We start from the raw sequence: 26,794 nt of genomic DNA on the forward strand, positions 1-26,794 counted from the left end.
GCTTCCTGCTATGCCTGCCTGCTCCCTGTTCCCTCCATCCTCCCCCAGGTCTCCCCACCCATCTTCCTCTGGGCCTCCACCACCTGTGGACCTCTCAGCCCTCTCTCTCGTTCAGGCCCTGCTGATGGGGTGACAGGACCCTAGCTGGTCATGGGGTCCCGCTCAGGTGGAGGGCCTGAGCTCTTGCCAGGGAGGTCAGAAGTTTGTGATAAGAGTCCCAGGGCCACTAATCCTTTTTGGGGTTTTAGGCATGCTCTTGTGTCCCTCTGAACCCCAGTTTCCTCGTGTAGAAACTGGGGATGATAACTCCTGTCCAGCTTGCTAACTAGGAGCATTGTGAGAAATCAAGTGGAATAATGGGTGTAAAAGCTCTTTGCAAATTGTAAGCCCTGAAGAAATGCAGGAAGTTACTGTGGGCATTCGTGATAATTTTGGGCCAGACTCAACTTGCTCTGAGTAGGCCTGGATAGAATCCAAGCCCCGTCACTTACCTGAGATGTAAATTTGGGCATGTTCTAACCACCTTGGAGCTCAGTTTCAAAATCTATAAAATGGAGTTAATAATACCAACCACAAAGAGCTGTTATGAGGTTGAAATGGGATCAGGTAAAATGCCTAGTGGGCTGTTCCTATTATTACGGTGATATGCATTTATAAACCAGCCTCTTTCATATTTATTCCTTGTCAATCTGGAGGAAGAAGGTAAGATCATTCCCATTTTATCTGTGGGGAGACAGATTCTGAAGGGTTAATGTACTTGCCCAAGCCAGTTAGGAATGGATGTAGTCAAATTTGAACACAGATTTTTCTATTTCAAGCCCAGTGTCTTTAGCAAACAAGCAAATAGACAAACACCCACCCACCATCACAGCTAACAGTCACCAAGTCTTACTATATATACATCACCTATCACTGCGATGCTATGAAGCAAGGTGACCGGCTCACCGCACAGGTAAGGAAACCGAGATGTGAAGAGGTTAAGTCTCTTGCCCAGTCGCCAGCTGGCTTTGAGAGTACTGGAGGGCTGTGATGCCACTGCTTCTGACGACCAGGCTTGTCCTGGCAGGCCACCGGGCCCAACCCTGCTTCCCACTGGAAACTTTCAGTTCCCTGTTTCCTACTGGAAAGACCAAGATCCCTGCAGGAAGCCTCGGCTCCACCCCCAGGCTCCCCGTGGCACTCCCAGCCCTGCAAGGTCCCGGGCCCGATTCTCAAGCCACGTCACAGATGCAGAATGAGCATCCCATGCACAGGGTTCAGAGAAAAGACTGGGCCAGGAGCCTCTTGCTCCTGACTCAAGAAGACAGGAGACTCAGATGCAGCTGGGCTTGGGCCAGGTTCCTGACTATGTGATTCTGGGCAATCTGAGCTCTGAGGCTTGGATTCCTCACCTGTAAAATGTGCTTCTAAACATATCAACCTCTCAGGGATGGAGTGATGACCTCAGGAGGCCAGAGATGTGCAGGTGTATTATAAACCCTCAAGTACCATACATTGGGAGCTATAATCAATCATATTTAATTATATAATCAATTATATCAATTATATAATCAATTTATATTTATTGGATTGAGTTATGGGAATTTCCCCTGAGGTGAGGGACGATGTACATTGTGAGCATAACAGGGAGGGAGGCCTGGCATGCCAGCTGAGGTGCCACAATGCCAAGGTCTCGCTCAGGTGCCGAGGCTGGGGCCACCACTTGTGGGAAGGAAGCACAGGGCTCTACACAGCCTGGGCTTGTTCCTCTTGTTGAAGGACCTTAGTCTGGCCTTCGTTGAGCATCCTCTTTTCTCCCAAGATGAGCTCACACCACCTTTTAGCCTTTAGAGGCACCTTTGGCCAAGCCTCAGGGCTGTTAAATCTTAGCACGGTGGGCATTGGGTGTGCCAGTGCAAAGGGGGGAGAGGAATGACCGTTTCCTGCCCAGCCACTGTGTGCCAGGCACGGGCAAGAGATTTCCTATTTTATCTCATTGAATCCTCAGGAGTATTAGTCCTGTTCTACAGATTAAGAGAAAGAAAAAGGAAAGTTAAGTGCCTTGTCTAAGGTCATACTTCTAGAACTAGGATTGGGACCCAGGTCTGCCTGACTCCAAAGCCAGTGCTGTGAACCGATGCATTGTACATTTCAGCATATCCTCACCCCCTCTCCATGCTGCAACCCCAGTCCTGTTCCCCTTGAGGCTGCCAGGGGCTAACGGGTCTTCGTTTTGTGGAAATCTAGTCTCTAGACAACAGGGGTGAGAGGGAAATCTGAGCTCTGGTTCAGCTGCCCTTCATATCCCTAAACACACACGAGTGTGTCCCTGCTCTGCTGGCTGGTGCATCTGGACTCATGTGTATTTACCCATGTTCATCAATTAACCCCAGTAACTCCCTGGGATAGTCACTCCTGGTCCCTGCCTCTGGCAAGCTGAGTGTGGTCAGGGACTCAACAACCCTCCTTGAATTCATCCCACAGCCTCCGGAAAAATGGAGAAGTGACCAGATCGATTACCTCTGACTCTTAGAAGATGGAGTTAAAAAAAACAAAAAACCCCACCCTGCCTGGCAGGTTTGATGGTGTTCACTTGAGCCGGACGTTCTAATGAAGAGGACTTTTTATTAACCGAGCTGCTTACTAATGTCCAATGCTTTTAAGCACAGTGGTAGGTGAGGGAAGAAATAGAGGTGCCCAAGGTCCAGAGCCCGTCTCTTCCACACAGCCCTGCCGACTGTGCCCAGAGCGCAGGGTCCCTGAGCACAGGTCCCTTCCCCCACCATTCCTGCTGCTCCCCGGCTGCCCTCCTGGGTGTCCAGTCAGTGTTCAGCAGAAATGATAGTGAGGGGCAGATGTGGCCAGGTCAGTTTCCAGCTCCCCCTGCTGTTCTGCTTAGAAAGCAGAAATGGTGTGAGGGAGGGCAGAGGGAGGAGAGAGGATGCCTAATCTGGTGACAGGGACTGGGGTTCCTGCAGACCAGGGCTGGGCCACCAGTAGAGGCTGCTTAAGGACTTTCCATCAGCCCTGGCTGCCCACCAGCTCCCAATCCCAGATTCAGTGCACGCAAAGGCTCGGGCTCTCCAGGAAGGAGCAGTACTGGTGTTCACTGGTTGCCTGCTCTGGCCACTACTGCATTATCTCACACATCCCTCCTGAGAGAGGCAGCAAAGCCCGGTGGTTGAGTGTGGCCTCCACAGCCCAACTTTCTGGGCTCAAATCCTGTCTCTGCCACTCTAACTCTGAGAGTTTGATCAAGTTACTGAATCTCTCTGCCTCTGTTTCCCCTGATGCAAAATGGGGATAATAAGAGTTCCTACCTCACAGGGTTGTTCTCCAGATCAAGTGAGTAAATACATAGAGCGCTCAGGGAATAAGTCCTCTGTAACTACAGATTAAACTGCTAAATCTAAATGAAAAAATCACGCCACCTACAGCTGAGGAAGGTTAAGGACCTTGGTCACCTCCTTCCCCTTCATCTTGCCTCTCCTTTTTCCCTGACGCATCGGGGGGTGTGTGTGTGCGCGCGCGCGCGCGCGCGCGCACGCGTGTGTGTGACTGCCTGTGTTACTGAGAACAGTGGGGTACAAGGCAGGTCAGGGTTTTCCTTAGGTAGTGCTTTCACACTTTTTGATGACAGCTCATTGTAAGAATGATGTTTTATAATATAACACACATACACAGAAGGGCGGGATGCAGGGGCGTGAAGAGGGTAGAAAGGGTGGTTACTTCCCCCTCAGAGCGAGGATCCGGTCCAGCAACCTCTTTTCTGAGGGTCCCTAGACATGTGTAGCCAAAGCAGGTGCCCCCATACCCCAGGCAGATGACCCACAGCCCTCTGCCCACCTCCGCAGGTCCCTGTGATGGGGAGAGACTGCAGGGAGTAGGGTACCACAGGCTCTTTGAGCTTTCATCCATCCCTGGACATTCTCTTCCCTGTCTGGGAGGTCTGTTCACCCCCTAGCCGCCCGCTCCAGGGCATCTATCTCCTGGCCCAGCAGGGCTGACAGCTGGGTGGGTTGGCAGTGGGAAGCAGCCTGAGGGATGGCTTTCACTCTGCTTTCAGGATGCCTCCCCGGCAAGGACGCCTCCAGCCCGGGCACCGCTGGCCTGTGCATGCCCAGCCCGGGTATCACCTTCCAGGTCATCACCCGGCGGGTCATCGTCTGCCATGTCAGCCTCCATGACATCGTCTCCAGCGAGAGTATACCTTGTTAGAGCCACACCAGTGAGGGCCGTACCTGTCGAGGCATCTCCTGCCAGGTCCACACCAGCTGCCAGGGCCACCAGGGAGAGCCCAGGTAAGGGGGGCTCCTGCAGGGAAGGCAAGAGGAACAGGGAAGCAGTCCAAGGGCGGAGTGGGGTGCAGTGGGGGGGAATCTCCAAGTTGTCACTCTCTGCTCCTCCTCTAGCTCTTGAATAACGATGACTGGGAAGGAGGGGGGATGGTCCCGGTGGGCAGTGGGGGACCTGGGGAGGAGGGGGCAGAAAGGACCCATGACATGCCAACCCAAGGCAGTGGGAAATTGCAGCAAATGGGGTAGAGGATAAGAAACCAGGACCGACAAAGCAGATGGAACTTTGGAGGCTGCTCAGTCTGGGTCAAGGTGCAGATTTTGAGAGCCAGGGCTCCTGGTTAGAAACCAGGGTTCTTTCCTTGGGCTGCCCTGGGGGTCTACCAGGGAAGCTGGGGTCTGCACTGGAGTACAGTCATGATCGTGGGCTCATCTGTGGGTAGAGGGGCAAAGAGAGAGATTCTGATCAGGCAGGCATGCCCCACCCCCAACTTCCCAATCTGGCTTATAGGATTCAGCTAATAGGGAGACAGAGACGTCAAATGGTCCTCAGGGACTGGCTCTGCCCTTAGGGAAGCAGCCTTTCTGCCCATCCCAACTTTGCCCTCCTCCTGTCCTCCTGCCCCAGCACTGCAATATAAACAGGACTGGAGGAGCATCCCAGATTTGGGGCCCAGTCTTGCCCTTTGCAGGACCGGTGAGGCACTTTGGTGTGGAGACCTTTGGGATCAGACACATTTCATTTGAATCCCTACTCTGCCACTCACTAGCCAAGTAAGCTTGAGCAAGTTATTTAACATCCATGAACCTCAGTTTCCCCATCTATAAAATGGGCGTAATGATACCCAGCACACACAGTTGCTGTCAGAATTAAATGAGATAACACACGCAAATGCCTAGCTGGCCCACAGTAGATGCTGAGTAAAAGGGAGCTTGGTTTCAGGCAGGGGCGGTGCCATATTCTGGGTGGGCCAGCTTTCTTTCCTTCTCCCTCATCCATTGTGCCAGGCTCCCCTCCAACAGCCTCACCCTCCCTACTTCTGGCCTGTTCCCAGGTGTCCACTTGCCCAAGTTCACCAGGCAGGAGGGCCTGAGGCAGCTGCTGCTCATCGGATGTATCTTCTTCCTCATTGCCCTCGTGGTGTCACTCGTCGTTCTCTGTGAGTTTAACAGAGGGAGCAGGGCTGGGCTCTGGTCACTGCGGGGTGCAGTGGGGTTCAGGGATGGGGACACGCAGCAGGGAGACGAGCGGGGAACACACACTCACCGGCTGCCATGTCCACAAAGGGACACTCCTGCAAATGGCCTTGGACCATGGCACCTCCAGGCCCCTTGGAGATAGCTGGATTGAGAGGGTGGGAAGTCAGAGGAACCTGGCTTTGGTCCCATCTGTGTTACTTACTTGGGCAAGTAGTTAACCAGTCTGAGCTCAGTTTCTGTTTCTTCAAATGGGATTAAATTCATTCATTCAACTTATTATGTGCTCAGTAAAATTTCCTAAAGATTTCACTGGGTTATAAGGAATAAATGAGCTACTGGCATAATGCCTGGCACAAAATCCCACTCTAAAAAAGTTAGTTATTTAAAAAACAAACAAAAACATTGATTAGGAGAAGTCCCCAGGCATTTTTAATCAATGGGATAAAGTGTTCAGGGGTCCAGGCTCCCTCAATTCCTCGCCCTCCTTTGGGAAAGATACTCAGGACATGTCCCTGGACTCCCTGCCAGGGAGTCCACTCTGAGCCCAGCACAGTGGGAAACCTTAGGAGGGAGCAAAGGGGATCACACATCACACCACCCTGTCCTCAGGGAGAGTACTGTCTCCTGGGGGACGTAGGTGGAAATGATTAAGACCAAGTGCATTTGAGTGTGACCATCAGCAAGAGAGGGCAGCTGTATGGGCTGAGGTGGCAGGGGACAGCTCCTAAAGGCCATAGGGCCAGATGAGGACCTAGAAGATGGGGGGGGGTTGCGTCTTGGGCAGGGCATCTGAGCAGGATGAGGAGCTGCAGGAAATGTGGGGGGCAGATGGGCAAGTTGGCATGGGGAGAGGGAAGGGACCCACTTAACCAGACAGAATATTCATTTGGGAACCTGAGGGCTGTCGTTTGGTTGCACGTGGCTGGGCCACATTGTAGAGAGCTTTAAATGCCAGGCTGAGGGGTAAGGATTCTGTTAAAGAGGCAGCACGGGTGGCGAAGGGCAGGTCTGTTTGAGGGAGAGGATTGCGTGGGAAGAAGTTGCACGCTGGTTAAAAGTATGACTTTATGTTTCCTTTTCTGGTAAGTGGCTTGAGGTGACCTCTAAAAATGGTTCGCTCTTCACTTGACCCAGAAAACCCCACAAAATCATGCAAGTCAAGAGGTTCAAATCTTCGTGTTCACTTTAAGAACACTTGTGAAACTGTCCAGGCCATTAAGGGTATGCATATCCGAAAAGCCACCAAGTATCTGAAGGATGTCACTTTAAAGAGGCAGCGTGTGCCATTCCGTCGTTACAATGGTGGAGCTGGTAGGTGTGCCCAGGCCAAACAGTGGGGCTGGACGCAGGGTCGGTGGCCCAGAAGGAGTGCTGAATTTTCACTGCACATGCTCAAAAGTGCAGAGAGTAACGCTGAACTTAAGGGCTTAGATGTAGATTCTCTGGGCATTGAGCACATCCAGGTGAGCAAAGCCCCCAAGATGCAGCACAGAACTTAGAGAGCTCATGGTCGGATCAACCCATACGTGAGCTCTCCCTGCCACACTGAGATGATCCTTACTGAAAAAGAACAGATTGTTCCTAAACCAGAAGAGGAGGTTGTCCAGAAGAAGAAGATATCTCAGAAGAAACTGAAGAAACAAAAACGTATGGCCCGGGAATAAATGCCGCAAAAAATAAATACAAATAAAAGTAAAAAAAAAAACAAACAAGGAGTATGGCTTTAGGACCAGACAGACCTGCTGAAGCATCTCGGCTCTGCCACTTACCAGCTGTGTGGCTTCATCAAGTTAATTAACTTCCCGAGCCTCAGTTTCCCCGCCTGCCTGACAATGCATGTGAAGGCGTCAACACAGAACCTGCCGCCACGTGGCATGCATGTGAACCTCCCGCTGGGGTGCCCCACCCGGCTGCCTCCCTTCCCCACACGGGACATCTGCTCCAGTAGGAAATAACCCATGGAGGGGGGAGATGGCAACTGAGGGCAGGTGCTCAGCATGATTTCACAGCATTCCCTGAAGCCCCCTGACCTCCGGAATTCCCAGGGAAGTGGTCACTGAGCAGCTGTGCAGCGGGGTCAGGACTAGAGCCCCCGCCCCCTGAGAGCTCTCTCTGCTACACATCAAAGTGATCCCAGGAGCCTCAGTGCCCAGGACGTGGGAGAGGGAAGGACCAGGGCACAGAGAGGAGGGGGAAGTCCAAGAGGTTAGGAGGGAATTGGTGTCTGGACTTGGAAGGAGCAGTCACACAAGGCTGACCTGCACCCGGGGTGACGGAGAGCATAGTGGGACCAGTGGGATATGTGAGGGCTGAGGAACAGGTTGCAGACAAGAGGCAGGGTGAGGAGTCAGAACCGGGGTTTCTTAGGCATCCAAGGGGAGGTGTTTCCGGGCAGGAGGGATGACGGTTCCTAGTTTGGAAAGAGATGGGTCTTAGAAGAAGTCATGAAGCTGATTTTCACATATGGTTTGTAAAGCTGTCGGCTTTTCAGCACAACTTGTACGTTTAGGAATCAGCCCCCTAGAGTTGCTCGCGGAGTGGGAAGACATTTACAGGCATCAAGACAAGTAACGGGGCAAGAACTGAGCCAAGGGGACACACCTTGTTTAGAGAAGAGGGAGGAGGAAGAAAATCCAGGAGCTTCTGAGGCTGGGAGGACAGACTTTGCGAAGACAGGACAGGTAGTGGTTGCAAGTGTATGACTGAAGATGGAAGTGTCTCTGCTACAACCCACAGGGCACAGAGGTGGAGGGATGCCGGAGTGGCTCTGAGAAGGGGCCTCTGGGATGGTGGAGGAAGGGCTTTTTCTGACCACCACTCTGGCCGGCACATAGGGCAGGGGAGCTCCCAGAGTAGTAACCGTCTCCACACCTCCCTCCCTCCCTCCCTCCCTCTCTGGGTGGCCGCTCTTGAGTGCTGCCCTGCTTGCAGAAGCTTTCTGGAGCATTCCGGAGCATTCCTGAGCAGCCTTTCTCTCCATACAGAAGGGGGATGAGAGACCCAGAGTCCAGGAGGGATTGCAGATCAGTGTCTCAGAACACCCAGGGCCTTGGGCTGCTTAGTGTCATGTCTCTCTGGGGCTGGCAGTGACCTGGCTTCTGCTTCATTTTTTTCAGTCTACTTCTGGCAGGGCCACATAGGGATCAAGTACAAGGAACCGGTAGAGAGCTGCCCCAAGCATGCTGTGCGCTGTGATGGGGTCGTGGACTGTAAGCTGAAGAGCGACGAGCTGGGCTGTGGTAAGGAGGCCGGCTGTGTGTGTGTGTGTGTGCGCGCGCGCGCGCACGCACGCGTGCGCATGAGCAAGTGCACACCCGCGCATGTGCACTCTGGGGACTGCAAACTGGGTATCAGCTCAAATGGGAGGCAATGGAGAGAGACTCAGAGGATCTGGGTTCTAGTTACAATAGGCTGGGGTTTGGAACCTGGCTTTGAGTGCTGTGTGACTTGGGTTAATCACTTACCTTCTCTGGGCTTCAGTTTCCTAACTTGGAAAATGAGTGGATTGGACAAGATTAGTGGTTCTCGGATACCATCTGACAGCTCGCAGCTACCAGACTGAGCAAAGCAGGGCTGCTCTGGCTGGAGGCAGGTGTGGGGTCCAGAGCTCTGTCCATGTGCCCAGCAGGTGACCTCTGACCTGCCACCTCTATGGTTCCATGAAGGTCAGTTTGTAAATGAAGGCTTTCATGAGCACAATGATCTCTTTGAGCGCTGGTCCTCACTGGTTTTTACTTGTGTTGTCCATGTACAGCCCTAATGTGGGTGTCTGTGGGTGCACATCTGGCCCTTCCCACCTGTGTGTACATGTGTGTCCTTGCCCATGACCACATCCATCTGTGACTGAGCCTGTCTAGCGAGCACTCAGTTGGATCATCACTCCCCTTGTCCCTCTCTTATTTGGGCACGTCACTGCCCTCGTGGGGTGATAGCTCCTGGCAGTGCACACCCCTTCTCCCAGTGACGGCTGTGGGTCCCGTCGGATGGAGATCTCTTTCTGCTCCGCCCCAGCCCCTTGTCTTGGCTCTGCCCTTACTGAGCACCTTGGGCTCTGAGCACTGGCTGATGACCATCCCGTCCCGGGCCAAGCTCCCGGCTGTTTGCAAGGCCTCAGTGAGAAGCCTTAGGACAGGAGCATCTCAGAGCCTTACTCAATTCATTCCTCAAGAACTTGGAGCTTCCTGGTGCTGAGGACCTGCCTTGACCTTTTTTTGCCCTGCAGTGAGGTTTGACTGGGACAAGTCTCTGCTTAAAATCTACTCTGGATCCTCCCATAAGTGGCTTCCCATCTGCAGTGACAGCTGGAATGATATCTACTCGAAGAAGACCTGCCAGCAGCTGGGTTTCAAGAGGTAAACCTCCCCCATGAGTCCCAGCTTCAGGGGTGCCTCAGACTCTTCACAAGGGCATCTCAGGATCATTGATGGAAACACATATTAAAAAGACTCTTGGGGACCAGGGCTGAGGTCACTAGCTAATAGCACACTTGAATTATTCAAAGGGACAGTGGCCTGGGGAGCCCAAGTCTGGGGACAAGCTGTTTCCAGGAGGCCAAAGTAGTTATCTGCAGATCTACAGCAGGATGACGTTCCTGTATGGTTTTTTGCATCAAAGCATCCTCGTGCCCACGCTCGCATTCAGTGGTCGCAGAGGCCCTGTGAGGTGGGTGGGCATTCGGGCAGGTCTCGTCTTCTCCTCACATCTGGGAACCAGCAACTCAGGCTGTGCAAACCCTTCAGTGGACTTTGAGCAAAAAAGCAGCTGCGGCTTGGGCTAGAATGCGTCAAACGAGGAACGAGATGGGCAGACGTGGCTAGGTAAAGTCATTAGCATCTTTGGCTCTACAGATCTGAAACAAGAAGCTGGTACCAGTGGGTGGAGTAGGGAGTGGGGTTTACTGTGACCTTCCCCCTTGAAGGAGCCCCCGGTTGGCAGGCCACATAGTCACCTCCATTCTTCCTCTCGGTCTGGGTTTCAAACCAAGTAGTTCGGGGGTTCACCAACGTGTGTGAAGTTGTAGCGAGAAAGGTTTGTTTAGGATCTCACTGTGGGCTCTCTGTAGAAACCACCTAGAACACCAGGGCTTGGGGATGAGGACTTAGAACCAGTTCTCTGCCCCTACCTCAGCCTCAGAGTTCCCATCTGTGAAAGACGACCTGGGTGATCTAGTTGGAAGACAACGGACATCGTTTATCATCGAGTTGTGTGACCTTATGCAAATGCGAGCTTCCCTTGGGCTTCAATAGATAGTGTCATTTATTCAAAGAACATTCATCGAGTTTTTATTATGTCTGAGCCATTCACCCAGACAAGAACCCTGCCCTTGGACAATCTGGTATGGTGTGGGTGAGAGAGGCTTCAACCAATAATCACAGCACCGTGTGATGTGTAATGGAAAGGACATGTGGGAAGCATTATGCACACACAACGGAGAGGGTGCCTGACTGTGCCTGGAGGTCAGCCGAGCATGGACGAGGCCCCTGGGTAGAGGGACAGCGCCCGCAAAGGCATGCTGTCATGCAAGGGTGTCCCGTGTTCTAGAAACACACCGAAGGGCCACGCAGATAGCGGTCCATGGATCACCCACAGAAGAATCACCTGGGTGCTTGTTAAAATGCACCCTGAAATCAGAATCTCTGGGATTAGGATTTCAAACCTGCTTAACAACACTTGGGGGTGATACTTAGGCACGTTGTGGTCTAAAAGCCAAACGGTTCTCAGGATTTAATGCGCAAACCCATAACATGAGGATCTTTAAAATGCAGGGTCTGGCTCAGCAGGTCTGGGGTGATACTGCTGCTGTCAGTCCATGGATCACAGTCTGGATAGAAAAGGGCTAGGTCAGTGTTTCTCAAACTCGAGAGTGCATCAGAATCACCTGGAGAGCTTGTTAAAACGGAAAACCAGAGTTCTTGATTTGGTAGGCCTGGGACAGGGCCCAAGAATTTGCATTTCTAACAACTTCCCAGGCAGCGCTAACATTGTCCTCTGGGATTGGACCACACTTTCAAAACCACTGGGTTAGGGGCTTCCCTTGGTGGCGCTGTGGTTGAGAATCTGCCTGCTAATGCAGGGGACACGGGTTCGAGCCCTGGTCTGGGAGGATTCCACATGCCGCGGAGCAGCTGGGCCCGTGAGCCACAACTGCTGAGCCTCTGCGTCTGGAGACTGTGCTCCGCAACAAGGGAGGCCACGCACCGCAATGAGGAGTGGCCCCCGCTTGCCGCAACTAGAGAAAGCCCTCGCACAGAGACGAAGACCAAACACAGCCAAAAATAAAAATAAATAAATTAAAAGAAGGCTCAACATTAAAAACAAAAACAAAAACTACTGTAGGGGGCAGTGGTGGAATATGTGGGTGGGGTCTGAGATTGTTGGGTTTTAACTGCCTTTGGCCTCTGCAGCAGGGCTCGCTTGGGACTCTCATGCTGGCTGGGGAACCATGGGTGTGCGCTGTCTCAAGGAGGTTCATTCTTTTTCCCTCTCCTCCCTTGCAGTGCTTTCCAGACAGCCAACGTGACCAACAGGAATTTTGACAGCAGTTTCTCAATCTCCAAATATAGTTCCACCTTCCAGGAGAGCATCTACAGGTGTGTGAGGCGGGCCAGGCTGTCAGCTGTGAGCAGGGGAGTGAAGGAGTGCTCTGAGTCAGGGAGCCCCTCTCCCTCGGCCTTTCTGGGATCCCACCTCCAGGAGTCCCTCGTGAATGTCAAGAGCATCTCAGAAACAGCTGTCATTCATTACCTGCCTCCTGACTTGAAAGCAGTCGAAGCTGGGTGCACAGAGCACCTCGAGGTCAGAGGGGCCCCCAAGAGTTCACCTCGTTGCCAGAGACAATGAATAAACCTCGGGGCCACTGGTCAGCCTGATGTTTGGACTGAAAGCTGCTGCAGGGAGGGGGCTTGGGGTGGAAAGGGGGAAACATCACTGGGGTGGGGAATGGGGTGGGGGAGCTTCAGCAGGGGGAGTGCCAGGTGCAGGTAGTTAGGGGGCAGGGAGGCCCATCTGAGGAGCATTGCCATCCCCCTGGGCCTCGCCATCTGTCATGTTTGCACTGCAGATGCTCTTTCCCACCACCACTGGGTGGAGGGGAGGAGTGGGAGGGGTGCCCCACCAGCTAGCAGTGTTTACCTTGGGGAGGGGAGAGAAGAAACTAGGCTGTGAGAGAAGTAGGCATGGGGAGGGAAGGGAGGCAATGAGCTGCCTCCTGGATGCCTGCTTTGTGCTGGGTGGTTCACATGCTACGTTGCTGGCTGAACATTGAGCAACTGTCAGGGGAATGTTGGGTCACCTGTTTAGCCGGGGAAAGATGCTGGGACAGTGAAGTCATGAGTTCAAAGGACATGGACCTAGCCAATATGTGCAATCTGCCACAGAAAAACGGACGTTGGGAGAAGAGTGGGCGTGATTTGCACTAAGCCATCCCCATTCCTGCAGAAAGCACTGGAAGGGTCTGTCCCACTGGGAGGGAGAAAGGTCAGAATCTCCATCTTCAAGTGGGGTTTATCCCAGGAACGCAAGGATTCTTCAATATACGCAAATCAATCAATGTGATACACCATATTAACAAACTGAAAGATAAAAACCATATGATAATCTCAATAGATGCAGAAAAAGCTTTTGACAAAATTCAACACCCATTTATGATAAAAACTCTCCAGAAAGTAGGCATAGAGCGAACTTACCTCAGCATAATAGAGGCCATATATGACAAACCCACAGCCAACATCATTCTCAATGGTGGAAAACCTGAAACCATTTCCTCTAAAATCAGGAACAAGACAAGGATGCCCACTCTCATCACGCTTATTCAACATAGTCTTGGAAGTTTTAGCCACAGCAACAGAGAAGAAAAAGAAATAAAAGGAATCCGAATTGGAAAAGAAGAAGTAAAGCTGTCACTGTTTGCAGATGACATGATACTATATAGAGAGAATCCTAAAGATGCTACCAGAAAACTACTAGAGCTAATCAATGAATTTGGCAAAGTAGCAGGATACAAAATTAATGCACAGAGATCTCTTGCATTCCTATACACTAATGATGAAAAATCTGAAAGAGAAATTAAGGAAACACTCCCATTTACCACTGCAACAAAAAGAATAAAATACCTAGGAATAAACCTACCTAAGAGGACAAAAGACCTGTATGCAGAAAACTATAAGACACTGACGAAAGAAATTAAAGATGATACAAACAGATGGAGAGATATACCATGTTCTTGGATTGGAAGAATCAACATTGTGGAAAAATGACTGTACTACCCAAAGCAATCTACAGATTCAATGCAATCCCTATCAAACTACCACTGGCTTTTTTTCACAGAACTAGAACAAAAAATTTCACAATTTGTATGGAAACACAAAAGACCCTGAATAGCCAAAGCAATCTTCAGAAAGAAAAATGGAGCTGGAGGAATCAGGCTCCCAGACTTCAGACTGTACTACAAAGTTACAGTAATCAAGACAATATGGTACTGGCACAAAAACAGAAATATATCTCAATGGAACAGGATAGAAAGCCCAGAGATAAACCCACGCACATATGGTCACCTTATCTTTGATAAAGGAGGCAAGAATATACAATGGAGAAAAGACAGCCTCTTCAATAAGTGGTGCTGGGAAAACTGGACAGCTACATGTAAATAAATGAAATTAGAACACTCCCTAACACCATACACAAAAATAAACTTAAAATGGATTAAAGACCCAAATGTAAGGCCGGACACTATCAAACTCTCAGAGGAAAACATAGGCAGAACACTCTATGACATAAATCACAGCAAGATCCTTTTTGACCCACCTCCTAGAGAAATGGAAATAAAAACAAAAATAAACAAATGTGACCTAATGAAACAAAAGCTTTTGCATAGCAAAAGAAACCATAAACAAGATGAAAAGACAACCATCAGATGGGAGAAAATAGTTGCAAATGAAGGAACTGACGAAGGATTAATCTCCAAAATATACAAGCAGCTCATGCAGCTCAATATCAAAAAAACAAGCAACCCAATCCAAAAATGGGCAGAAGACCTAAATAGACATTTCTCCAAAGAAGATATACAGATGGGCAACAAACACATGAAAGGATGCTCAACATCACTAATCACCAGAGAAACGCAAATCAAAACCACAATGAGATATCACCTCACACTGGTCAGAATGGCCATCATCAAAAAATCTGCAAACAATAAATGCTGGAGAGGGTGTGAGAAAAGGGAACCCTCTTGCACTGTTGGTGGGAATGTAAATTGATACAGCTACTATGGAGAACAGTATGGAGGTTTCTTAAAAAACTAAAAACAGAACTACCATATGACCCAGCAATCCCAGTACTGGGCATATACCCTGAGAAAACCATAATTCAAAAAGAGTCATGTACCACAAGGTTCATTGCAGCACTATTTACAATAGCCAGGACATGGAAGCAACCTAAATGTCCATCGACAGATGAATGGATAAAGAAGATGTGGCACATATATAAATGGAATATTACTCAGCCATAAAAAGAAACAGAATTGAGTTATTTGTAGTGAGGTCGATGGACCTAGAGTCTGTCATACAGAGTGAAGTAAGTCAGAAAGCGAAAAACACCATATGCTAACACATATATACAGAATCTAAAAAAAAAAAAAGGTTCTGATGAACCTAGGGGCAGGACAGGAATAAAGACGTAGACATAGAGAATGGACTTGAGGACATGGGAAGGGGGAAGGGAAAGCTGGGACGAAGTGAGAGAGTAGCATTGACATATATACACTACCAACTGTAAAATAGATAGCTAGTGGGGAGCAGCTGCATGGCACAGGGAGATCAGCTCGATGCTTTGTGACCACCTAGAGGGGTGGGATAGGGAGTGTGGGAGGGAGACGCAAGAGGGAGGGAATGGGGGATATATCTATACATATAGCTGATTCACTTTGTTATACAGCAGAAACTAACACAACATTGTAAAGCAATTATACTCCAGTAAAGATGTTACAAAAAAAAGAAAAAGAAAAAAAGAAAAGAAACTCCATATTCTTGTGCAGAGGGGATGGGATGAGACTTAGCAGGAACCAATCACGGAAGGCTTCCTGGAGGAGCCAGCTAATGTGCCCTTTTCTCATCTTTTGTGTTTCCTGCTGCAGGTCTGAATGCCCTTCCCAGCAGTATGTGACTCTCCAGTGTCCCAGTAAGAAGATGCCCTTTCTCCTGGAGAGTGGCCTGTGTGGGGTGGGAGTCAGGGGGCAGAGCAGTGGGGTCCCTATGAGGGAGAGGGCCAGCCCTGGGTGTCCAAGCCAGGAAGAGGGGCTGGAGCAGCAGGCCTGTTTCAGGGCCAGGGTCCCTGTAAGGCACCTGGATGGACATTCTCAGGGTAGCGTTTCCCCTTCTCCTGACTCTGCTTAGCCCAGCAACCTCACCGTTCAAGTCTCCTGGATTCTGGGCAGAGGGCAGAGGACTGGGAGAGCACGTCAGGGCCAGCTTAAAGCTCTGCTATCAATAGACGTGGAGCTAGATCCAGAGCCAACATTTACGGAGCACACTGGATGCCAAGGCACTGCGCCTATGGCTTTACAAACGTGATTACATTTAATTCTCATGAGGCAGGTGCCATTATTGTCCGCTTACTGAAAAGAGACTGAAAATTTTGCCTTACTTAAGGTCAGACCGCTGGTAGGTAAGGAGCTGGTATTGGACCTTGGGTCTGACCCCAAAGCCCAAACTGTTAACCGGTCCATGAGTGCTGTGTTCTCATGATGACCAGGTGGGGTGCTCCCCTGAGCAGGCGGGCACAGTGCTGTGGATGGAGCCCCCTCAGACCACCGCTGGCTCTTCACTCTCTCCTTCTTCAAAGAAAGAACACACATGTGAACAAACTCTGTCCATGATTTCGGGGGGAGGACTTAATCCAGAACATGTTTGGAAATGTTCGCCTGGGGTGCAGGGTCCCCAACAGCACGAGATGACCCACTGAGGAAACATGTGGGCACCACCTACCTGTGCATCATGGGAAGGGCTTTTCTCCTTTGTTTTGAAGCGACCCCCTCACAGCGCTTACCAATTCAGGGTCATGTTAGACTTGGTCTGCTTTCGCGAGGTCCTGACAGCAGCCCTGGAATTCACCGTTGTGATCCTAATGCCTGGCACAGTGCCCAAAGCATGAGGTATTTAGGAAGCATTTATCGAATTAATGGAAGAATGAACGAGTGGGAGGAAAGAGGATCTTTCCTAGGACCAAACTACCCACCGGATGATCCCAGAAAGCTAACCCACCATGTGGGAGCTCTGTGTTGGCAGGAAGCAGCTGTGCTCCTTCAGATTAAGTGAGCAAAGCGGCCTCCATGAGTGGGTGGTACCCTCAGGATGCGGCTGCCTGAGATTCCCTGGGCCTGGGAGCATGGTTGCTGCTCTGAGAAAAGCTGAGTTCATACCAGCTTATCTCTTCTACTTCTCCCCAGACTGTGGACTGAGGACCCTGATCGGGCGGATCGTGGGAGGGGCGCTGGCCCCAGAGAGCAAGTGGCCTTGGCAAGTCAGTCTGCAGTATGCCCACACCCACATTTGTGGGGGCACACTGATCGACGCCCAGTGGGTTCTCACCGCCGCCCACTGCTTCTTCTTGTAAGTGCCCAAGGGGGCAGTGATGCGACACCGCTAAGGGTCGGGGACGCCAGCAAGGGCTGAGGGCAGACTACTTCTCTCTGTGGAGGAGGGCTTTGTTTGTAAGGCTGGCCCCTGTGGGCTGGGCAGCTCGTGTGTGGTGAGGACCATGGTTTGCCGCTGGTATTTGGTCCTGGGACTGTGAGTTGGGATTGCTTGTTCTGAGCCAGTACAGAGTGAGAAAATACTATTGGTGGCTCCAAGGGAGAGAGAGAGGCAGGTAGAAGGAAGGAATTGTGAGCCTGCCCTAAAGAACAGGGTGAAATAAAGAGGGTTGGGGCTTGTTGCTGCTTCCAGAAACTGGAAGTTAGAGGGGAGGAGCCCAAGACATCAGGAATGCTGTCCCAGGAATTGAGCGATGGGGATTGTGGGAAGGGCAGTGCGGTCAGCTTCTGACAGTCACCAGCCAGGCCTGTCCTTTGAGCTGGTGGACAGCAAAGGGCTCGGAGACGAGGCCTCAGGGGCGCTGGCTTCCCCAGTAGTGAGGCTTCAGTGGGTCACTTTGTCCTGTCGAAAGCTCCGTTTCTGCTGAGGATACTACCTACCACTGAGGTGTGTCCCACCCACCTTATTTGATCCTTGGTGGCATCCAGAGGAGCCAGTGGGGCCAGTGGTCCTAGAAGTCTTACTCATCCCCTCCCGTTTTCTATTGTAAGGTACAGAACCGCCAGTTCAGAGCGGTTGTTTGGAAGTAGGGGATTGTCCTAGATCCCTGGGCTAAGATAGAGAGCTCCCTCCAGAGGTCACTTCATCCATTCTCCTGCCTCCAGAGGGCTCTGCCATGTGGTGACTGGCCCATGCTCTCTGTGGCTCCAGCAGGACCCCGAATAAGATCCTGGAGGACTGGAAGGTGTACGTGGGCACCAACAACCTGCACCAGCTGCCCGAGGGAGCCTCCATTGCCCAGATCATTATCAACAGCAACTACTCGGACGACGATGACGACTATGATATCGCCCTCATGCGGCTCTCCGAGCCCCTGACTCTGACCAGTGAGTGAATCCATGCCTGTCACACCCCACCCTGCTCATCCAGCAGCCCTAGGGCCCAGCCTTTACACTTAGCAACATCCACTGACCCATCCCAGGGTCCAGAGCTTCAGCATGGTGGACGTCAAAGATTTTTAGAGATCATTTAGTGGAACACCTCTGTCTTACAGTTAGGGGAACTGAGACCCAGAGGTTGGAAACAAACTTGCCCCAGTGACACATCTGACATTGCAAATTGGTGACAGAGCCAGGGTTTGGATACTGGCCTTCATCAAGATAAACAGATCGAATTGTTTCACTGGTATATCGAGCACTTAACAGAGACCAGACCCTGTGGTAGGCATTTTACATCTACAATTTCATTTACTCTTCACAACCCATCCTGTGAAGCAGGTACTATTATTAACTTCATTTTACATTTGAGAAGAGGAACTTTAGAGAGAGAGAGTTCCCCGAGGCCATGCAGTAATGAGTGGCAGCTCCAAGACTGGGTCCAGTTGGGTCTGGCTCCTAAGCAATGCTCTTCCCATGCTGCTCTCTGCTGGCAAATTGCCAACACCAAAGTTGCGAACACAAGAAAAGTACCTATACATCCAAACATCTAACTGCCGTGAGAGCTGAGGGTGGAGCTGAGGACCAAATGGGGCTACAGGAAGGAAATGCTACCGAAGTTCTCAGGAGATCAGGGTTTATCTTCATTACTTCATCCAGCCATTTGTTCACGCGTCAAATACTGTGTGTCTACCACATAGCGGCTCAGCAGTTTCACTGCAAAGAGAACAAAACGGATGACACACACAAGCAGCCACTTAGAAGCTAGTGATGTGATGTCGGGGGCACCCCGGGGAGCCGCGGTGGCACAGATTCAGCACCTAATCAGCCTTGGCAGGCTGCAGAGGCTTCTGGAAGCCTTGGAGGGCTCTCTGCTTACTCCAGCCTTTCTGGTGCTCTGGGCCTGTGAGCGGGCCTTTGCCGGCACGTGAATTACGGAGGCGGTGTTGGTCCTGAGTCACGGCGGTTAGCTCATCACAGCGGTGTGTGGAGGAGAACCCCAACCCCAACGCAGGACTGGGCTGGGTGGAGCTGGCCTAGAGCCGAGCCCAGCAGAAGCCAAGCCCACCACCCGCCACGGGCGAGCCCTCTCAGCCCTTCTCCTGCCCCGCCTAGCCTTGTCTGTGGAGCCTGGGGCGGTGAGATGGGGGTGCCGTGCTGCCCCTGCCCTGCCCCTCGCGCACACATAAAAGCGGGCAGGCAGTCTGAAGGATCAGAACAGGCCTTCCCAGCCTTGTAAAACCCAGACTTCATTTGGCTAACCGTCCAGATCTTACCTGCCATCACCCCAAACCCCCTGAATATTATTTGGAATTCCAAATAGAATTAATTTGTAAAACTAAATTAAAGCTATTATAGCACTACCTATGCTTTTCAGGCTGCAGCAGTCCCTCTCTAGACTCTGATAGCCGCTCCTACCCCCTCCCACTCTCCTGGGAAGGAAGAATACCTCTAGGCTGAGACACTCACAGCTTAGATTTATGTAGTCCTGTGGTCAGACCATGTGCGCTGATTTTTGGTTTAGAGATCAGGGCGGAGTTTCTTTTTTTCTTTTTTTTTTTTTTAACATCTTTATTGGGGTATAATTGCTTTACAATGGTGTGTTAGTTTCTGCTTTATAACAAAGTGAATCAGTTATACATATACATATGTTCCCATATCTCCTCCCTCTTGCGTCTCCCTCCCTCCCACCCTCCCTACCCCACCCCTCCAGGCGGTCACAAAGCACCGAGCCCATATCCCTGTGCCATGCGGCTGCTTCCCACTAGCTATCTACCTTACGTTTGGTAGTGTGTATATGTCCATGCCTCTCTCGCCCTGTCACAGCTCACCCTTCCCCCTCCCCATATCCTCAAGTCCGTTCTCCAGTAGGTCTGTGTCTTTATTCCTGTCTTACCCCTAGGTTCTTCATGACATTTTTTTTTCTTCTTAAATTCCATATATATGTGTTAGCATACGGTATTTGTCTTCTTCTTTCTGACTTACTTCACTCTGTATGACAGACTCTAGGTCTATCCACCTCATTACAAATAGCTCAATTTCGTTTCTTTTTATGGCTGAGTAATATTCCATTGTGTATATGTGCCACATCTTCTTTATCCATTCATCCGATGATGGGCACTTAGGTTGTTTCCATCTCCGGGCTATTGTAGATAGAGCTGCAATGAACATTGTGGTACATGACTCTTTTTGAATTATGGTTTTCTCAGGGTATATGCCCAGTAGTGGGATTGCTGGGTCATATGGTAGGGCAGAGTTTCTTAAACTGTCTGGTAGGCTGAGCACTTTGAAGTCACAGTACTAGCTGAGGAAACTTGTGAAGGCTCACTGATAAATTTAATTACCCCATAAAAAGAGTAGAATATATAATAGTGTTGCATGTTTTTAAGACTGCATGTCTCTAAAATAGGCACACACTATTTTAAGAAGTCAAGTTTTGTGTTTTTGCTTAATAATTGATGGCATCCCTTCATTTATTTTTCGTTTGTTTACTCTCTAGCAGAGAAATGTGTTCGACTCCCAATTTACAGGAGAAAAATTTTACATTCATTCTCCCTCCCTCTGTCTTTCTCCTCCCTCCATCCCTCCCTCCCCCCTCCCCTTCCTCCCCTCCCTCCCTCCCTTCCTTCCTTCTTTCCTTCCTTCCTTCCTATGAGCACTTTCTATGTGCCAGGCACTGTTTTAGGCACGGGAAGCTGCAGTGAGCACAACAATCGTGAACGCTGCAAACATTCTATCAACTCTTTTCTTCTTGCGAATTGGTCGGTGCTCTAGTCCACACGGGAACGCTGGTCCTCAGAGGGAGCCTATGAACAGATGCATTGATTCTGAGTGTGGGAGCAAGGGAGCAGCAGTTTCGTGGCCTGTGCCTCTAGGGATGTGCTCTCCCCATTTGGAGAGGTTGTCTCACCCAGGAGAGAGAGGCTCAGGCCCTGGCCAAACAGGGGTGCCCTCCCCAGACCAGGCAGGACACACCCCTGAGACGTCATGGTAGTAATACCTGGGATTTAGCCTGCACTGCTCCTTGCTCTGAGGGACAGGCGTGGAAGAGGCTCAGCCAGGACAGCCACTCTTGAAGAGAGAGACCCTCAGCCACCTAGTACCAGCTTGGCACAGGGGAGCTTCCAAGACATATGCATTTGCCCACATGTCACCCACTGAAAAATCAGAATGTCTGGGGGCTCTGACGGCACCCTGAAGGCTGGAGGGCAAGATAAAGTGATTGAGTTTCTTGCCTGGTCCGTTCAAGGCCCTGAAAGATTCAGAAGCACTCTGGGGGGAAGGAGGAGGTCCTGGGACATTGGTACTCCTGTCCCTCCACACACACCCCCCACCAAAACCTCCAGCCTTGTCCCTTCACTGATGTCTTGAGGTCTTGTCACAGCACATGTCCACCCTGCCTGCCTCCCCATGCATGGACAGACCTTCAGCCTCAATGAGACCTGCTGGGTCACAGGCTTCGGCAAGACCGAGGAGACAGATGGTGAGAGGCAGATGCTAGAGTGTGTGGTGTGTGTGTGTGTGTGTGTGTGTGTGTGTGTGTGTGTGTGTACATATGTGTCTGTGTAGAGTGTGTGGGGGTGATATGTCAGGGTATAGAGATGAGGGTCTACCTAGATGAGGGTTTGGATATATAGATTCATGGGCCTTGGTGTGAATGTGTGTGTATATACACCTGCGTATACATCAAAGCAGTTGCTGTGACAATGCCCCGGCCAAGAACACAAGGAAAACCCCTGTCTTTGAAAGACCTGGGTTCATTGCTCATTGAACCGAGGGAGAACTCACACCAGGGAGAACTGTGGGGCGTCTCAACAAGAGGGTGTCAGAAAGGACTTATAGGATTCGGGTGCTTTGAAGGGGGTTCAAAGAAGTGAAGTATTTCTCTAGATTGGTTGCCTGTAGGAGGCAGGGATAATCCTGTGAGTGGATATCTTAATAATCTCATTTAGAAAGAGTTAATAGACTGAGTCTAAAGCTGTAGTTGGTGAAGAAGCAGGAGCTGCTCATCCTGGCTGGGACAGGGGGCTGTTTGGTCCTTTCGTGGTTTGACCTACCTTGTGTTTTGTCTGTGCTGAAACAAGGCTAGGAAGCGGTTTGGTTTTCCCTCACTTCATCATGGTCACGGGTGGCCGTGTCTGGTGTCCGGTCTGTAAGATTATGTATACTGGGCAGGAGGGCACAGCAGTCAGCTGGCCTTGCCATGAGCATCGTGAGCTTGTGGCCGCCACAGGTGTCAGGGCCTGCTCGTGGGATGGAGCGGTGACTGGCCAGGAGCAGCCTCGTTTTGATCTTGGCCCTGTGACTGACTCGCTGGGTGACCGTGGGCAAGTCCTTCCTCAGCCCTAAATTTCTCCTTCTGTAAATGGATTCATCACACCTGCTCTCCTCAGAGCACGCGGTTACCAGAAAGAAATGATCTATTTGACGTTGCTTTGGATACAGAAAGGCACTGTGCGGCATGTAAGGCAGCCCGAAAGGCCTGTGAGTTTGTCTGTGTACGTGTGTCTCTGTTACGTGTAGTGAGTTGTGTCTGGTGTGAGGGTGTATGTGCCCATACATCCTGGGTGGCCTACCATGGGAATGGTGCCCTCCACGCCCGGGAGGCTGCCAGTCTGGGGTGTGGGGTGGGCAGCTGGAAGGCCACAAAGCCGCCCGGAGTCTCACTCCCTTCCCTTCTTCTCTCTCCTCCACTGCACTGAAGAGAGGACATCCCCATTCCTCCGGGAGGTGCAGGTCAACCTCATCGACTTCAAGAAGTGTAACAACTACTTAGTCTACAACAGCGGCCTCACCCCGAGGATGATGTGTGCAGGGGACCTGCAGGGAGGGAGAGATTCCTGCCAGGTGAGGCTGCTCCCACGTGGGGCTCAGGCTCTGGGACCCCAAGGGAAGGGAGGAAGGCTGAGGTTTTGGGGTCGGAGGGAGAGTCAGGTGCCCACCGTCTCCTGCCCAAGGGCTGCCCCTCTCACCCTGCTGATGCGCGTGCCCTCCCCTGTAGGGAGACAGCGGGGGGCCCCTGGTCTGCGAGCAGGACCACCGCTGGTACCTGGCAGGAGTCACCAGCTGGGGCATTGGCTGTGGCCAGAGAAACAAACCCGGCGTGTACACCAAAGTGACGGAAGTCCTCCACTGGATATACAGCAAGATGGAGGTGAGAGCCCTGCGGGGTGTGTGTACCCAGCAGGCGGGGACTCCCAAAGGTGGGGTGCCTGGAAGAGGGCCTAGCCTTTCCCCAGGGTCTCGGCGAGGCCCCCTTGCCCCCTCGCCTTTGGGGGTGTTCAGAATGTGGAAATGACCAGGACAGGACAGGAGTCAAATGTTGGGCCGACCCCAGCTGCCTGTGCTTCTTCCGCCCCTTTTGCTCCTGCAAAACAGAGCTCAGAGGGTTGGAAAGTGGTGGGTCTAGGCTGGGTACCGGCCCCAGCCTCTGCCCAGTGATGGCCGCGTCGTGAGCCCACACACTGACAGGAGGAGGCCTCCCCTTATTGGCAGGAGGTGGGTCTCCCGGGAAACTGGGCATCAGGAAATGGAGGTCTACCCCCCACCTCTGTGGACCCGGTCCAGCTCCTACCTTCCCTGGGCCTGCATCCTAGCTGTAGGGCAGGGATGCTGTGCCAGCCCTTCCCTTCTCTGCCCAGGCGGTGAGGGCTCAGGTGGGGATGGGAAGGCTTCTCTGGAAGTCCAGTGGGGCGGGTCCTGTTCCCATCTTTTCCTCTGGGCTGCCCCTCTTCTCTGAGGGGCAGTGCCCGATGACAGCTGGGCTGAATTTTAGGCTCTGAGCCCCCACCTTCAGCCTTCTGTGTTCCAAGCACACCCTGCCCACCCTCACCCTGTTCTCCCTCTCCTCAGAGTGAGACGCGCTTCTAGAAAGCCTGAGTCCGGCTCCACCGCACGGCACTGGCTGCTGTAAAGACTCTGGCCAATGTGACCTGGCCATAGGCACCATCATCTGGGCTAAAGGCCACCAGACACCATCGTTACTGCCACCTCCACTGTCTGCCACCTCTGTGAATACACATGTGTGTGTGCATGGGCACACGTGTGTGTCACTGCTTTCCCAAGGTCTTCAGAAACCAGGAGCGCTGTCAGCTCTTCTCAAACACCAGGCTGGAAATCACCTGAAGAGAACTGTTTGGACACCATGGAGGTTCCCACAGGGGTGACCATAATGGATGCAGGAGGTGGAGCCCAGGGAAGGGCCTGGAAGGTCACATCAGGAATTCTTGCTTCTCTGACCCTAACTTGGAGACTAGTCCAGAATGGGCTGCCCCCCCACCTCCAGTGGCCCAGCCATCACTGCTGTCAGGGGCCAGTAATATGTTTCATGGCGTACTGGGACCATCCCTAGTGGGAAGATATTCCCGCTGACCTTCTGCGTGGCCTCTCCCCTCTCAGCCCTCCCGCTTGGGCCGTGTCGTGGCTGTCCCCGCTGACAACTCAGGACAGGGCTTGCTGTCCTCGTTTGGTCACAGGCTGTTGGAGGCAAATTTCATTTCATTTTATTTTTATATTCAAGAAATAGAAGTAGATGTATTTTTAAAATTCTCCACAAATCCCAGGAGCAAAAGAATCTAAAAGAAAAAAGAGTGGATATATGTACATGTGTAACTGAATTACTTTGCTGTACACCTGAAACTAACACAACATTGTAAATCAACGATCCTCCAATAAAAAAAAAAAAAAAATTCCAGGAGCCAAGAGAGCTAACGTCAATCACCTCAGGAACTCAGAGGGACTCCCGGCAGCTGTGCCCCTCTGCAGTCCCACAGAAGGCTCCTTCCCTCAAGGGGCCCTTTGAGATACTCAGGGAAGCAAATCCTCACTTGGGCTGGCGGGCAAATCCATCACAAAGAGAACCACAACTGTTGCTGCATCCAAGGGCTGCAGGAGCATGAAGGAACCCATGCTGCTTCTCTGTTGGCCCCGGAGCCTGGGAAAATCGAGGTGGATGGGCATCCCTGGTACCCAGGGCTGTCCTGGGACTTTGGAATTTCTTCTCAGCTTTCTCCATTTCAGCTTCTCATAGACACAGTGTTGCCATGAAAACTGCCTTGGAGAGAAAGCTGGCTCTGTCCCCAGGCCCTCCAAGCAGCTTCTCTGAAGGATCCGAGTTGCCCCTCCTGCAGGGCATCAGTGCGTCTAGTCCCCGCACCAGCTGAAGTCCTGGACCTTCCCCATCCTTTTCTCTGGGGCGCCCGATCCTCTCGCAGTCCCATTCTCCTACCACCTTTGGGCCTGTCTGGTAGTGCTATGACTCCCATCGGCAGGGTCCGAGCAGATCAGCCCAGCCCAGCCCAGGCAGGCGGCTGCTCGGGGGATACACTGTTCTGGAAGAGCAGCTGGAATTGGCTAGCGTTCACTGGGCAGGGTCTGAGGGGGCTGGTGACGTGTTATCACAGCTGGGGCTTTTTGGGGGACGGCAACATTCACATCCACAGCACCCCTAGCAGTGGTCTTCAGCAATAAATGTTGCGTGACCTGAAAAATGTGTCACTGGATGTTTTCACGGTACCCTAGGTAGAAAACTGAGATTGTCCACCCAGGTGCCCAGACATCCTCAGTTTTTGTTCTTAGTCTTGGTTCTTCAGTTTGGGGTTCTGCTCATTTAATCATACATTCATTTATTTATTCATTCACCCACCATATGGGTGCCTCCTCTGTACCAGGAACTTGCGCCAGGCCCAGGTGGTACAAAAACCACAATGGTCCTCAGGAAGTCATGGTCGTGACCCAGTGTGATAGAAGCTGTGATTCAGTGTGGACACCGCGCTTGGAACACAGCCAGTAGCTGCACCTAGAGAGGTGAGGGAAGCCTTCATAGATGAGGTGAGATTTGAAATGAGTCTTAATAGAGTAGGTGAGTCTTCACCAAGCAGCTGGGGTGGGGCAAGAGCAGGCCAGTGCCTGTTCTGTTTCCCTCCTTCCTCTTTCTCTGCCTCTGACTTTGCCAGCTCAGCAAAAGGCATGTTTACAAAGAAGCCCCGGTGCTTACTCAACTGTTTCCAAGAGAATTGGATGGGCGGTCCCACTGGCCTCTTCTGAAAGATCTAGCCCTTCTTGCTCTGCACTTACTTTTCCTCCGTTTAATATCAATATATTGACCTCACCCATTATGATCCATGATGAATTCCCAGCACCCTCAACACACACGCATGCCTCTAGCCATGAGCACAGACTTCTCCAGACCTGCCCCCATGGGCCTGGCCTTTGGACACCCCAAGATTGTTTAATCTCCCCTGTCAACGCCAGGGGAAATCCTTCCTCCAATTATTTTCTCGCTCTGTCTGCACGACAAAGCATGGGGAGGGGGGGCAGGTGCCAGGCTTACTATATTTTGCAGTAGGGGTAACACAACTGCTGTCACAGATCCCCAAATTTCCCACAATCTCAGTGGCTTGACCCAATCCAAGTTTATTTCTCATCTACCTAACAGTCGAGTGAGGGTGTCTGGCCAATGGGAGGCTTTCTTCCACATGATTTTTCAGGGGCTCAGATTCTTTCAGCCTAGTGACTTTGTCATCTGCTTCCAGCCGGTGGACAGAGGAAAGAAAAGATGAAGAAAGCATTTCCACTTCTTAAATGCTCTGGCTCCAAAGTGACACATGTCATTTTCACTCATATTTTATGGGTGTCA

The 26,794-nt window shown here is 51.4% G+C and overlaps 1 protein-coding gene and 1 pseudogene across 2 annotated transcripts in view; both read left to right on the forward strand.

Moving 5' to 3' along the window:
• Window positions 1–25,607, forward strand: part of TMPRSS13 (transmembrane serine protease 13) — a 77,309-nt gene extending 51,702 nt beyond the window's left edge. For both annotated transcript variants that reach the window (XM_029209465.1, XM_029209464.1), the window contains exons 2-13: window positions 4,046–4,280; window positions 5,330–5,434; window positions 8,591–8,713; window positions 9,697–9,826; window positions 11,972–12,064; window positions 15,604–15,647; window positions 16,915–17,077; window positions 17,933–18,108; window positions 21,542–21,640; window positions 22,862–23,004; window positions 23,159–23,311; window positions 24,010–25,607. In XM_029209465.1, coding sequence (XP_029065298.1) covers window positions 4,151–4,280; window positions 5,330–5,434; window positions 8,591–8,713; window positions 9,697–9,826; window positions 11,972–12,064; window positions 15,604–15,647; window positions 16,915–17,077; window positions 17,933–18,108; window positions 21,542–21,640; window positions 22,862–23,004; window positions 23,159–23,311; window positions 24,010–24,027 — 1,377 coding nt within the window. In that variant the 5' untranslated portion in view covers window positions 4,046–4,150 and the 3' untranslated portion in view covers window positions 24,028–25,607. The remainder of the gene's footprint in view (window positions 1–4,045; window positions 4,281–5,329; window positions 5,435–8,590; window positions 8,714–9,696; window positions 9,827–11,971; window positions 12,065–15,603; window positions 15,648–16,914; window positions 17,078–17,932; window positions 18,109–21,541; window positions 21,641–22,861; window positions 23,005–23,158; window positions 23,312–24,009) is intronic.
• LOC114887674 lies at window positions 6,584–7,525 on the forward strand (annotated as a pseudogene).
• Window positions 25,608–26,794: the final 1,187 nt, after the last annotated feature.

Source organism: Monodon monoceros, unplaced genomic scaffold (assembly GCF_005190385.1).
Source record: "Monodon monoceros isolate NGI ecotype Baffin Bay Population unplaced genomic scaffold, NGI_Narwhal_1 Super_Scaffold_7, whole genome shotgun sequence".
Lineage (NCBI taxonomy): Eukaryota > Metazoa > Chordata > Mammalia > Artiodactyla > Monodontidae > Monodon > Monodon monoceros.